Source organism: Suricata suricatta, chromosome 11 (genome assembly GCF_006229205.1).
Source record: "Suricata suricatta isolate VVHF042 chromosome 11, meerkat_22Aug2017_6uvM2_HiC, whole genome shotgun sequence".
NCBI lineage: Eukaryota > Metazoa > Chordata > Mammalia > Carnivora > Herpestidae > Suricata > Suricata suricatta.
In genome coordinates, this window is record NC_043710.1 from 40,492,728 (window position 1) to 40,505,442 (window position 12,715).

The window sequence follows — 12,715 nt, forward strand, 5'->3', positions numbered from 1 at the left end:
GGAGGAGGGAGAGAGAGTTGGGGAGAGAGAGGGATGCAAAACTTGAGAGACTATTGAATGCTGAGAATGAACTGAGGGTTGAAGGGGAAGGGGGAGGGGGGAAAAGAGGTGGTGGTGATGGTGGAGGGCACTTAAGGGGAAGAGCACTGGGTGTTGTATGGAAAACAATTTGACAATAAAATATTATGGAAAAAAAAAGGGAAAAAAAACTGTCTGGGTTAAAACCAAAAGTTGCCTACCAAACATGACCTCTTTCCTTCTTCTTTAGTTAAAGATCCTAACTTTTAGCTGGTCCAATTGCCACATGTATTTCTCAGCTTCCCTAGCAGTTATATGGCCAATGAGACACAAGTTCCAATGCTGTGCGGTCCTCCAGGAAAACTGCCCCCAGGAGGCTGATTCAACTGGGGAAAGTTTCTTTTCCTCCCCTTCCCCAGTGCCTCCAAAAACAATCCTGGACAGTGAGAATGAGGTAACTCGAGGATAAAAGTCATGTACTGAGGAGAGCAGAGCAGAGAGGCTGGAACCTGGACACCACCTACCTCCAGATTTCTTTTGTATAAGAGGGAGAAACTTGTATTTAAATTAAAACACTGTTATCTTTGGTTTTTCTGTTACATGTAGTAGAACCTGATCTTAAGTGATAGAATTGAAAGCAAAATAAAAACAAATAAGGGGGACAAAAATTATCATAAGAGACTCTAAAATATGGAGAACAAGCAGAGGGTTACTAAAGGGGTTGTGGGAGGGGGGATGGCTAAATGAGTAAGGGGCATTAAGGGATCTACTCCTGAAATCATTGTTGCAATATATGCTAACTTGGATGTAAATTTTTAAAAATAATAAATTAAATAAAAATTTAAAGACAAACAAACAAATAAAATGACCTGAAGTGGTAACAAGAGCTATTCCATAGAAGAATTTCTAGCAGTTAAATTTGCTGAAAGGGGGACGAAGTTAATAGGAAACCCTGGGGGAAACTATGATCTTCTCAGGAGAAGCATTATTACCATCAAAGAGACTTACTGAGACAGAGGATGATAAACACCCAAAAAGACTAACCTTATGAGGAAGTGACAGCAATATAAATTTACTTAAAAAGCACTGCGGAGCTTTCTCACCTAACCAGTTCATTGCATCATGGCATAATTATGGCCACTTACTTAAATCACTAAAGGAGAGCAAATTAAAAAGAAGAGAGGTGTGAAAGTGAGAGCAGATATTGAGTTTGTATCCTTTCTAGTTCTGGGAGACTTCAATCTTTAAGTATCTGTGTCCTAAAAAAAAAAAGGTGTTCTCATTTAAAACATATCTTCCTTTATTTCATATATGCTTTAAAATATTTATTGAGCAGAGAAAAAGGAAGGATGATAAAAAGATGACGCAGATGTTGACTGAACAGTTTTCTTCCAAGTTCTGGTGGACTTCGGACTTTAAATGTCTGTTCAAAAAAAAAAACCTTGTATTTACATATATATATATATATATATATAAAAAATCTCAGTATATGTACATATATGTGAACATAAATATAGAGCATTTTTTTAAATACTTAGCTAATCAGATTACAATTAAAAAACATGTTCTCTGACAATATCAATAACTGGTTAGAAAATAATTGTGAATAAGTTGAAATAAATCTTTTCACCATAAATATATCTATCAAATTATATGGTTTTTTAAATATACTGAGGCATAAAAACTTTAGAAGCCTTTTCATTTTTCTGCAGTACAAGTTGTGCCATTTCCACAAATATATATAAAATAGCATAGACAGTAATGATTTGAAATTACATTTGTAATAAATTTTTTATGTCCTTAAACAAAAAAATAAAGTTGCATACGTGGCTAGAACTTTGATTCTCCACCAGGCCCTGATGGAGGAATTTCTTGTTGTAATTTTTTTTGTTCCATCTGTTGTACGACCTAGTAAATGGAAAAAGAATATCTTAAAAGTAGGTATTATTTTATTTTCTCGTGACTTTTAACAAATCACAACAAACTAATTGAAAATTGTTTTCCAAAATGAGATATTCAGACTCTTAAGATTTAGATTAACTGGGATACCGGGGTGGCTCAGTCAGTTAAGCATCTGACTCTTGATTTCAGCTCAGGTCATGATCTCATGGTTTGTGAGATCGAGCCCCGTGTATAGCTCTGTGTGGACAATGCAGAGCCTGCTTGGGATTCTCTCTGCTCTCTGTCTCTGTGCCCCTCCCCTGGTTATACATGCCCTCTCTTTCTCAAAATAAATAAATAAACTTAAAAAATTAAAATTTAGATTCATATTCAACAAAGCAATTTTAAAAATACAAAAATTTGGGGTGCCTGGGTGGCTCAGCTGGTTAAGCATCTGACTCTTAGTTTCAGTCCAGGTCATGAGCACATGGTTTCATGGGTTTCAGCTCCACAATGGGGTCTGTGCTGGCACGAGGGAGCCTGTTTGGCATTCTTTCTTCCTCTCTCTGCCCCTCCCCCACTTATAGTCTGTCTCTCAAAATAAATAAATAAACTTAAAATACTAAAATGTAAAATACTATAGCTAATAGTACATTGAAATATTATATTACAAAAGCACATGCTTTTAAAAAAGCACCTAAAACTCTTTCTAATGCCACAATCATTTTATAAAATGCCACCTGATGATATTCCAGCTTCTGAGCCTCAAGTTGGTCATGCTGACGTTGTAGCTCTTCCTTTTGTTTCTGAAGCTCATCTGCCTTTTTCTTAAGTTCATTTTCTTGTAAAGAGATAAGATTTTCATATTCTTTCAGTTCTTCCTCTGTGAAGAACTGTTGCTGATCCAATGTCTAAAAGAAAAAAAATAAGGAGAGAATAACCTTAAATATACAACAATATCTGATTCAGCTTCAAAATTCTATGATTAGCAAAGTACAAAAGAGTATCTATAGTATTATACCTTTTTGGTAAGAAAGAAAGAGAAATAAGAAAAAAATATATATTTATATACTTTTTGAGCAGAAAGGAAAAACCCAAGACTAATGAAATTGGTTACCTACAAAACAAGGAGAAAAACTGGGTAGAAAAGAGCAAATAGGGGAAAAGAAGTCACATTTCTATGAGTACACATTTTCTGTACAGATTTGATTTTTAGAAACATGTCAGTGTTTCACACACTCAAAAAAAGAGGTTAAAATCCACAAGGACAGGAAAACTCCCCAAATTGACTATAAACAGAAGAAAATAAATAATACTTTTATTTTAAGTGAATAAAACACAACAGGGAGAGGGGAAAAAACTAACCCAAGAAACTTTTAACCACAGAGTTTTGACTATATGCTCAGGTTAAAAACAAGAACAAAAATCTAAACAAATAATCAATTCTTGTTTTGCAGAGTTTAGCAATTCTGAAATAATTTGTACATCCTAGGATTAAGGAAATAAGTGGAATAATATTGTGGAAAATAGGAGCCAGATTTCCTAGGAAATATGGAAAGGAGAAGAGGCAGAATGTTGTACTGGAATTGGAAGCATTGGACTGAAATTTAAAGAGGTATCAGTGTGAACTCATTAAGTTTTAATATATTATGGAAAGCTAAATATATGAAGATGAATATGGATGTATCTGTGTGTGTGTATAATTGTACATATACACAAACACATAATACAAATATAAATATATAAATATAAACACACACATACATACACATTGTTTTTTAAATTCCCCAACTCTGTTATCTGACTAACCCTAGAAGCAATGGTACTCCAGTAGCAAGGAACACATCCAGTGCCCAGATCCTGGTCTGTGATATCAATCTCCACTGAAAAGAACCAGTGCTCCTCATAAAAATGGCTGACTCTAGAGGTGGGATGAGAAAGAACAAGATGAGCCTTGAAATCTTATTATGCTAAAAAGTAAGGAAGTCCTCAAAGAATAATAGGTAACATGCCAAGAGGACACAAAATCCAGTTTGAAGAAACTACTACTAGCCAAATCTGGGGCAATTTGGGCATCAAAATAAATAAGGATAGTAAGGATTCAAGCTTATTGAATAAAATAAGAAGCCATGAGCCTCCACTCAAATAAACAGAGATGGGGGAAGGGACAGTTTTCCTTACTGTAGAAGACCAACTAATAAAACGTACAAGGAATGATGATTAGAAAACCACCATTTGTCAACAATCATAGTAACAATGGTTTCTGGCTAGAATCATCAATGGATGCTAAAATTAGTAAATAATCTCAGAGTATACCCTCAGAAATTTTTTTTTAAATATAGCACTTTCATTTTTTATTGGTGATAATGTAAATTGGTACAGTTCTTTCAAAAAGTACTTTTACAAAATATATGAACCATCTTAAAAAGCTTCTCTTGGTCTTGGTAATGCTACATTGAGAATTCATCCTATTAAATAACCCTAACCACATTAAAAGCTTTATATAAAAATGTGTTTATAGCAGCACTATCTTTTTAAAATAAACAGTAAAAGAATAAATGTATAGCCCTGAGAAAACATTTAAGCTTCTCAATAACTATAAAATAATGCTTACAATTAGTATTTGGAAATCCTTTTGATATGTCAAGTGAATTTTTTCCTAATGCTGACTTCTGATTCTGGCAGTATGGAGAGTTAGACAAAACACTTTTTAAGTTACAAAATAGGGGCGCCTGGGTGGCTCAGTCGGTTAAGCGTCTGGCTTTGGCTCAGGTCATGATCTCATGGTTCGTGTTGGGCTCTGTGCTGACAGCTCAGAGCCTGGAGCCTGCTTCAGATTCTGTTTCTCCCTCTCTCTCTGACCCTCCCCTGCTCATGCTGTCTCTCTCTGTCTCTCAACATTAAAAAAAAAAAAACATAAAAAATAAATTACAAAATGGAAAATAGTAGGGAAAGCTGGTAGACACCATCTTAACAAATAATCAAAATTAACACTGCCAGTTATGAGACTAATTAGCAGCCTATGCTCAGTGGTATGATGCATTTGGCATCACTTTGGTGGGATTCCTACCTAAAGTAGGAATCCTAAGTAAAGAGCAAACTGAATAAAATGGAGGGACATTCTACAAAATAACTGGTCTATACTCTTTAGAAATATTAATGCCATAAGATACAAAGACTCAGGAACTGGTTCAGATCAAAGGAGACTAGGAAGACATTACAACTAAATTCAATGTATGATCCTGGATGTTCTTTTGCTACAAAGGACAGTATTAGGGAAATTGACAAAAATCTCAACAACGTCTAAAGACCAGTGAAGAGTATTATGTGTGTAGCATTGGTAATCTTAATGTGATTATGCAAGATAAATCCTTGTTTGCAAAAAATACACAGTGAAGTATTTAAGGTCAAAGCAGCATCATGTGTAACTTACTCTCAAGAAAATCATGTATGTTATATATAAATACACACACATGTGCACAGACTAAAAATAGAGAAAGAGAAAAAGAGAGAGAATAATTGTAGTAGAATGGGAAATCTGGGGGAAGGGTTTTCAGGAATTCCTTGTCTATTCCTACACCTTTTTTGTAAATCTAAAATTATGTCAAAATGAAAAAAAATATGCAATTATCTATTGATGAAGTTCACCAGAAGCAATAAAGGGAGTGCATATTCAAATAATCCTAGCATTCCTCTCTTCTTCACCAAAATCCAGAAATATTACAAATGTAGGAAAAAAATGTATGGCAAAAAAGGCTGACTTCTTTAATCTCTAACTAAGATGATAAACTGTCATCCTGGGACTGCCCTTGTTTTAGCACCAAAACCTTCTAAACCCCAGGAAACTCACTTCAACCAAGACAGTTGGTCACCCTATCTGGAGCTATTCTCTGGACAATTAAAAATCAAATTGAAATGGTGATCTTTTATACTTTGTATGGGAAATGACAATGTTTTTTCTTCAGTCTCTTCTGGTTGCTACCTCTCAACTATTCTTTTAAAAATGTGTGTGCACAGGGGCGCCTGGGTGGCTCAGTCAGTTAAGCCTCCGACTTCAGATCAGGTCTATCTCACGTTCATGGGTTTGAGCCCTGCGTCAGGCTCTGTGCTGACAGCCAGCTGAGAGCCTGGAGCCTGCTTCCGGTTCTGTGTCTCCTCTCTCTGTCCCTCCCCCTCTCGTGCTCTGTCTCTCTCTGTATCAAAAATAAATAAAACATTAAAAAAAATTTTTAAATGTGTGTGCACAGTAAGCCATGGAATAAATTGAGATACCTTTCTTGAACAATTTGACAAGACATAGTTAGGAACTAAAAATGTTCATAAACCTTGAAAACAGTTCTAATCTTAGGACTCAATCCCAAAGAAATAATCATAGATGCCTAAAAGTGTCTGAACAAGTAGAGAGTCATCATAGTGTTAACTACTACAATAAAAAAAAAGTGAAACTGATTCAAATGGCTAAATCAGTTTGAATGGTTGTATAAACTATGGTACAACCACAGAATTGAATGCTAAGGAGTAATTTTTTTTAATTTTAAAGTTTATTTATTTAGTTTGTAAGAGACAGAGAGAAAGCATGTATATACAAGCAGGGGAGCGGCAGAGAGAGAGGGAAAGAGAGAATTCCAAGCAGGCCCCACCCTGTCAGCGCAGAGACTGACACAGGGCTGGAACCCACGAACTGTGCAATCATGACCTGAGCTAAAATCAAAAGGCAAACACTTAACCCACTGAGCCACCCCAGTGTCTGGCTAAGGAGTGATTTTTAAACTATGCTTTTTGAGGAATGGCATCATGAAATATTGTTAATTTTAAAAAAAACAGAACTTCCCAAACATATAAGACATTTACACAGTGTGAAGCCATTTTTAAAATATAGAGATAGGAGTTTATGTGTACATGTAATTTAAAAATAAGACAGTACACTATACACTGTGTTCTATGTGTGCATATACTATATATACAAACTATTTTAATGCATAAATTAAGTGTCTACCTTGGAATAATTCTTATCATTCTAATTTATTCTTTAAATGTATCTATATGTGGGGGTACCTGAGTGGCTCAGTTGGTTAATTAAGCATACGACTTTGGCTCAGGTCATGATCTTATGGTTCATGGGTTCAAGCCCCAGGTCGGGCTCTGTGCTGACAGCTCAGAGCCTGGAGCCTGCTTTGGATTCTGTGTCTCCCTCTCTCTCTGCCCCTCCCCCACTTATGCTCTGTCTTTCTCTCTCAGAAAATTAAAAAAAGTTTTTTTTAAATAAATGTATATATACTTCTAATTTCCACACTTAGAAAAAGTGCAATTTTAAAAAGACTTCTAATTATATGTAACTTGGTTATAAATAAAAGGTCAATTGCCACAAGCTTTCCAAAAAATCGAGTTCATTATTTTATAGTAACATTTGACATAAAAGCCAAGATAGCAAGGTTCCACATGCAAACATAATGGGGAATAAAAGTTAAAAAGTAGAAAAAACTGATGTAGAATTTCTTGAACCATACATCTCATTTCAAGTAGGTTATTACCTCCCAGCTATCTGGCTCCAAGAATTCTTTTTTTTCTGTAGCTTTCAAAAACTCTTCTAGAGTCACTAGTCGGTCTTTGTTAGCATCAACCTGATTAAAAAAAAGTTTATGTAAATAATATAACTCTTTCTCATTCTACTAGAAATTGCCTTCTTATAGATGCTACTACATAAGCATACAGCAATTAAGGCTAGCCTAACATCCACAATATCCACAGAAATGGTGGAAGGAAGAAAACTAGAATCCTCAACATTACATTAAAATAAAAAAATTGGTACTATTATCTTCTGTATAATTCAGATTTCAGTGATATCTATATCCCTGATTACCCTCAAAGATCAATCACCACCCTTAAGTCTGCTGATCTAACTGGTTAGGCTATTATTGCCTTCCTCCCTCACCACACCATGTATAATCCAAAGAAAAATAACCTTTCCAGAAAGAGGACTGTTTTAGCCAAGAATAAAGAAGTTTACATTAGAGTACTCTCAACATTTTTCTTAAAAACAACTATCTAAACCAAAATTAAAGTTGACCATTTCTCCCAAGCCTCTTTGATGGCTCTTATAAACTACAGCAAATTCAGTTACAAAAGTGAATCCCCTAATGACCAAAGAAACTCATTTAGCACTTGGGATGCCAGCAGTCAACAAAAATCCCAATTCATCACCAACAGGTCAAATATTGAAAATCACTGACTCAAAATAGTGGGCTTTGGCTACCCTGCCTAAGTTCTCAGCTTAATAATGTGGACAATAAGTAAATATCTGTTATGATAAACCATTAAGGTACTGTTTTTTTTTAATTTTTCTTAATAAAAATGCAGACTTTTAAAATAGCAAATAATGGACCAAGTTATTTTTTTCTTCTAAAAGATATGCAAAGGCATCTTAATCTTTTAAATAAAAATCTTTTAAATTTTAAAATATTTTAATGTTGTTAGAAAATAATTTTATCTACACTAAGGGAATTTACTGAATATTCTGGATCAAAAATTCAAAATCCAATGAAATACCAATTCTGTATATTTATTTTCCACTTTCTGGTAAGATTTATTGCAAGAACTTGAATAATCCATCAAAGTAACATATAATCTTAAAATTTTAGAGCATACCTCATTCATTACATGTTCCCTCATTCTAAGCCGTTCTTCCTCCATTTCTACCATATCATCTTCTTCATTTTTGGGGTCATATACTTTCTCCAACTAAAAAGAAAAGTTTAAAACCAACATAAAAGAAAGGAAGATAGTAAAAGGAAAGAAGAGAGCAAAAACACTGAACACTTACTGAACTCATTTACCTCTTTGGTAAATAGGGCTTCTAGTTCTTGTTCATCTAGGAAGCCATCATTATTGACATCTGAAGTTTAAAAGTCACAAACACAAAAATTGATTTTAATACCTTCAAAAATAAATAATTAAGATACAACTCTTCACAACTGGCTTGCAAAAGTTGTACTGACATGAAGCATCCATATGCTACAGAAAAATGTTTCCTCCTCTTCATGAAGCCTCAGATCAGTCCAACTCATAACAATTTACTACGTATTCGTAATTCATAATAGTTTTTTTAGAAAGATATATCCTAACCAGTTTTTTCAAAAATATAAGGTGAAACAATATGATATAGGAGTAAAGTACATTTTAATGTCACAGCATAAAGTGTGTTGGATATAACCTAGTCAGTCACAGAAATACCTTCAGTTTACAGAGAACTTTGCCAAGTGGTAATGACTCAACAGTAAAAGCAAGTAAAAGACACAGCTACTGACCTACAATAATTTATGCTGCAGATCAGCACTAAAGACCATGATAGTACCCAAGAGAAAAACGCTCAACAGTTATTGTCATTAGGACTCAATAACAGACCTTGGCAAAAATGAGTTAAGAAAAGCAACTATAATTTTTCAAACAGCAGATATAAATATTAATATTTGTATCAAATCTGTTACCATGTAATTTGAAAAATGTCTTGGGGTCAAAGTCATTAGGATCCAATCCATCAGTCTCTTCCCATACCTCTTTTAGTTGATCTTTGCTTCCCTGTGAATCAATTTTTAAAAAATACTCAAAACAAAATATAATCTATGTATATAGACTGAATATAAAATACAAATTTGAGAAACTTTGCAGAATTAAGAATCTAAAGTACTAATAACTTATAATAAAATTTTACTGATACAAAAGAAGTATCTTCATCTAATTATGATCTCATAAAGTCATAATCCTTACTGGATGATTAACTTTGGGATGATTTTCATGCTTTTTCTTCATTTCTTCAAATTTGGATTCTTCTTCTTTTCTCTTTTCTTCATTCAGTGTTTTTAAATATTCTCTCCTTTCGTGTTCCTTCATCATTTCATATTTTTTAAATTCTTCATGCCGAGTCTTATCATAGTGTTCCAGATCACTTGTCGCCTTTAATATTTAAATTAAATTACAAGAAGTGTTTGAAAATATAAATAAAGCCATTCTTGCACATAGCATACTCTCTAACAGAAGATAGTATAGAAGGACCAGAAATCACTGGACTCTTAAATTCTACCATTTTATTTTAGTCATTATTATTACCAGATGTAGGCACTCAAAGAAACTCATAGTTCAAAGCAAGCCTCAACTTTGGAAAGCTCCTCATAAGCAAGTAATTTATAAACTGATTTTAAAAAGAAAGAAGGGACTATGTCAAATATGTACAGTGTACAAAACTAGAACAGTTTCTAACCACTTAACTAAACTAATACCAAGGCTACAACATCTGGTTTGTTGTACTCCATACAGTACAACAGGAGAGGTCTTCAAACTCTTACCTAAAAATCCCAGAGCCCAGATGTGTTCCAGAATTTTCTAATTTTAGAAAGAGAATATGACATATATGCCATATTGTAGAATATCTATGCAGGGTCTATAATCAAAGAGATTAATACTTCCTCAGCAAAGTCCCTGAATATTCAATGAAGTAGATTAAATAAAAACTATACATTGCCTTACTATAATTCAAGCCAGGTTTCAACTTTTATAGTGCTTTGGATTTTGGAACTGTGGGCAAGGGGTTAGAGACTGTTATGTCCACATTATTTTCTGTAGTCATAGGGGTTAAGCTATCTCCCTTTAAAGATACTCTAGAGAGTATCTAAGAATTCTATTGCCACTTCATTGAATTTATCAAATTAGAAAACCTCAAAGGGACAACAAAGACATTTTTTGGAATTATTCTCACCGCTTTGATTAGCATATCTAAATCTGTAGATTCAAACTTGTCAGGATTCAGGTGGTTTAGGTGATCAAATTGTTTTAGAAGAGCATGATGGTCTATGCCCGTATCTGAAAGAAAATGAGAAGATGGTAAATAATAATGCAATAAAAGCTAGAAACATTAATATAAATGATACATAAGAATAAGCATTCATATTTATTCCTATAGGATATTATAAGAATATTCAAATTTTTACATTAAATGTTGATATTTTCTTTTAGAATATTGTACATATGGTTATTCTAGGCAAAGGTAGTGTCCTTGAATCTAGAATGGGATACAATGTAATATGTACACTTTATTATTTCTGCAAAGGCTGGTTGACTACCAGTATAATTACAGTAAAAACTTTCTTATTATTGGAAAACTACCAAATTTCCTACTTTTAATTAGACAAATTTAATATACTGTCCTCATCAAAGATCTAAATAGAATTTCTTTTTTTAAGTTTATTCTTTATGAGAGAAAGAGACAGAGCGTGTGAGTGGGGGAGGGGCAGAGAGAGAGGGAGAGAGAATTCCAAGCAGACCCTGCACTGTCAGTGTAGAGCCCAACATGGGGCTTGAACACATGAACCATGAGATCATGACCTGAGCCAAAATCAAGAAACAGAGGCTTAGCTGAGGGAGCCACCCAGGAACCCCTAAGTAGAATTCCTAAAAAGAATTGTTCTAAAATTTTTATGAAGGAATTTTTTGTATGCTGCTCCAATCAATCCTTTATGGCACAATAAAAATCTAAAATAGGTAAATTCATTTGGATTAGGACTTATTTTTAAAGAAATAGCTATTGTTTTTCTTTGTGAATAGTTTTTTTTATTGCAGTTGAGTGGGTAAAGTGAGTCTGGACTATTTTAGTTGAATAATAGAATTGAGCAAAATAGGTACATGTGTTGATGTGTTAAAAGTCTGGGTTCTCACTTAGAAAAAAGGAATGTACAAATATGGGATCATGGAACACAAGAAAGATATCTGGAAATGGATAGGACTTAGCACTATCTGTGTAAATTTATTTCTAAAATATGAATATGTTTATGTATATATACATGTGTGTTTTACAGGCATATGCATGTGTATATACATAAATGTGTGAGCCTGCATATGTTAATGTACATAGACACGCATATATTTCCTACCTCTGTCTAATGAAAATGGCAAGAAGAAAATATATTCCAAAAGCAATGAGTGCACCTAGTGCCAGTCTTTGGTTTGTAATATCATTCTACAATAAAATGAACCAGGAATCCTCAGAGAAATAGCTCATTCCAGGGCTGGGGCAGGGTGGGTACAAGATGAGCCTTGGAACATTTTCTTATACTAGGAAGTAAGAAACTGCTAAGTTTTGTTCAGTTAAGCTTTCACTGAATTCTTAGTATGGCACTGTACAAATTTTACTTTATGAAGAAAAGATTTGTTATAAGACCAAGAACTAAAGGATCTGACCAGAGACAATGTAATACATGAAAAGATGCTTAACCTCACTCAAAATAGGAGAAATATACATGAAAACTGCACTATTATATCATCTAACAGAATAGTAAAACTGTCTTTTTTAAAAATTGTTTTTACATTTATTTTGAGAGAGAGAGAGAGCATGAACGGGAGAGGGGCAGAGAGAGAGGGAGAGAGACAATCCCAAGCAGGCCCTGCACTGTCAGTCAGAGCCCGATGTGGGACTCGATGTGGGGCTCAAACTCACGAACTGGGAGATCATGACCTGAGCTGTAACCAGGAGTCGTACACTTAACCGACTGAGCCACCCAGGTGCCCCAGAATGGTAAAATTCTTAAAATTTGAAGATATATACTATAGCAAGGATGTGAGAAATTATTGCTGGTGAGAGTATGAATTGATACAACCTCTGTGGAGGAAGCAATGTCTATCAAAATTACAAAACACATATACATGTATATAATTTCTCTATGGGGAACTTTTCCTACAGATAATTTTACATGGATAATGATGTGTGTACAAGAGTGTTTGCTAGAAATAACCCAAATGCCCATCACCAGAGGCCTAGTTAAATAAATTA

General features: G+C 34.1%; 1 protein-coding gene across 2 annotated transcripts in view; it reads right to left on the reverse strand.

Moving 5' to 3' along the window:
* Positions 1-1,297: 1,297 nt before the first annotated feature.
* Positions 1,298-12,715, reverse strand: part of NUCB2 (nucleobindin 2) — a 40,656-nt gene continuing 29,238 nt past the window's right edge. For both annotated transcript variants that reach the window (XM_029957187.1, XM_029957188.1), the window contains 9 exons: positions 10,649-10,752; positions 9,664-9,849; positions 9,384-9,474; positions 8,733-8,791; positions 8,545-8,637; positions 7,431-7,520; positions 2,640-2,810; positions 1,845-1,926; positions 1,298-1,441 (listed from right to left, as the gene is read on the reverse strand). In XM_029957187.1, the coding sequence (XP_029813047.1) occupies positions 1,849-1,926; positions 2,640-2,810; positions 7,431-7,520; positions 8,545-8,637; positions 8,733-8,791; positions 9,384-9,474; positions 9,664-9,849; positions 10,649-10,752 (872 nt within the window). In that variant the 3' untranslated portion in view covers positions 1,298-1,441; positions 1,845-1,848. The remainder of the gene's footprint in view (positions 1,442-1,844; positions 1,927-2,639; positions 2,811-7,430; positions 7,521-8,544; positions 8,638-8,732; positions 8,792-9,383; positions 9,475-9,663; positions 9,850-10,648; positions 10,753-12,715) is intronic.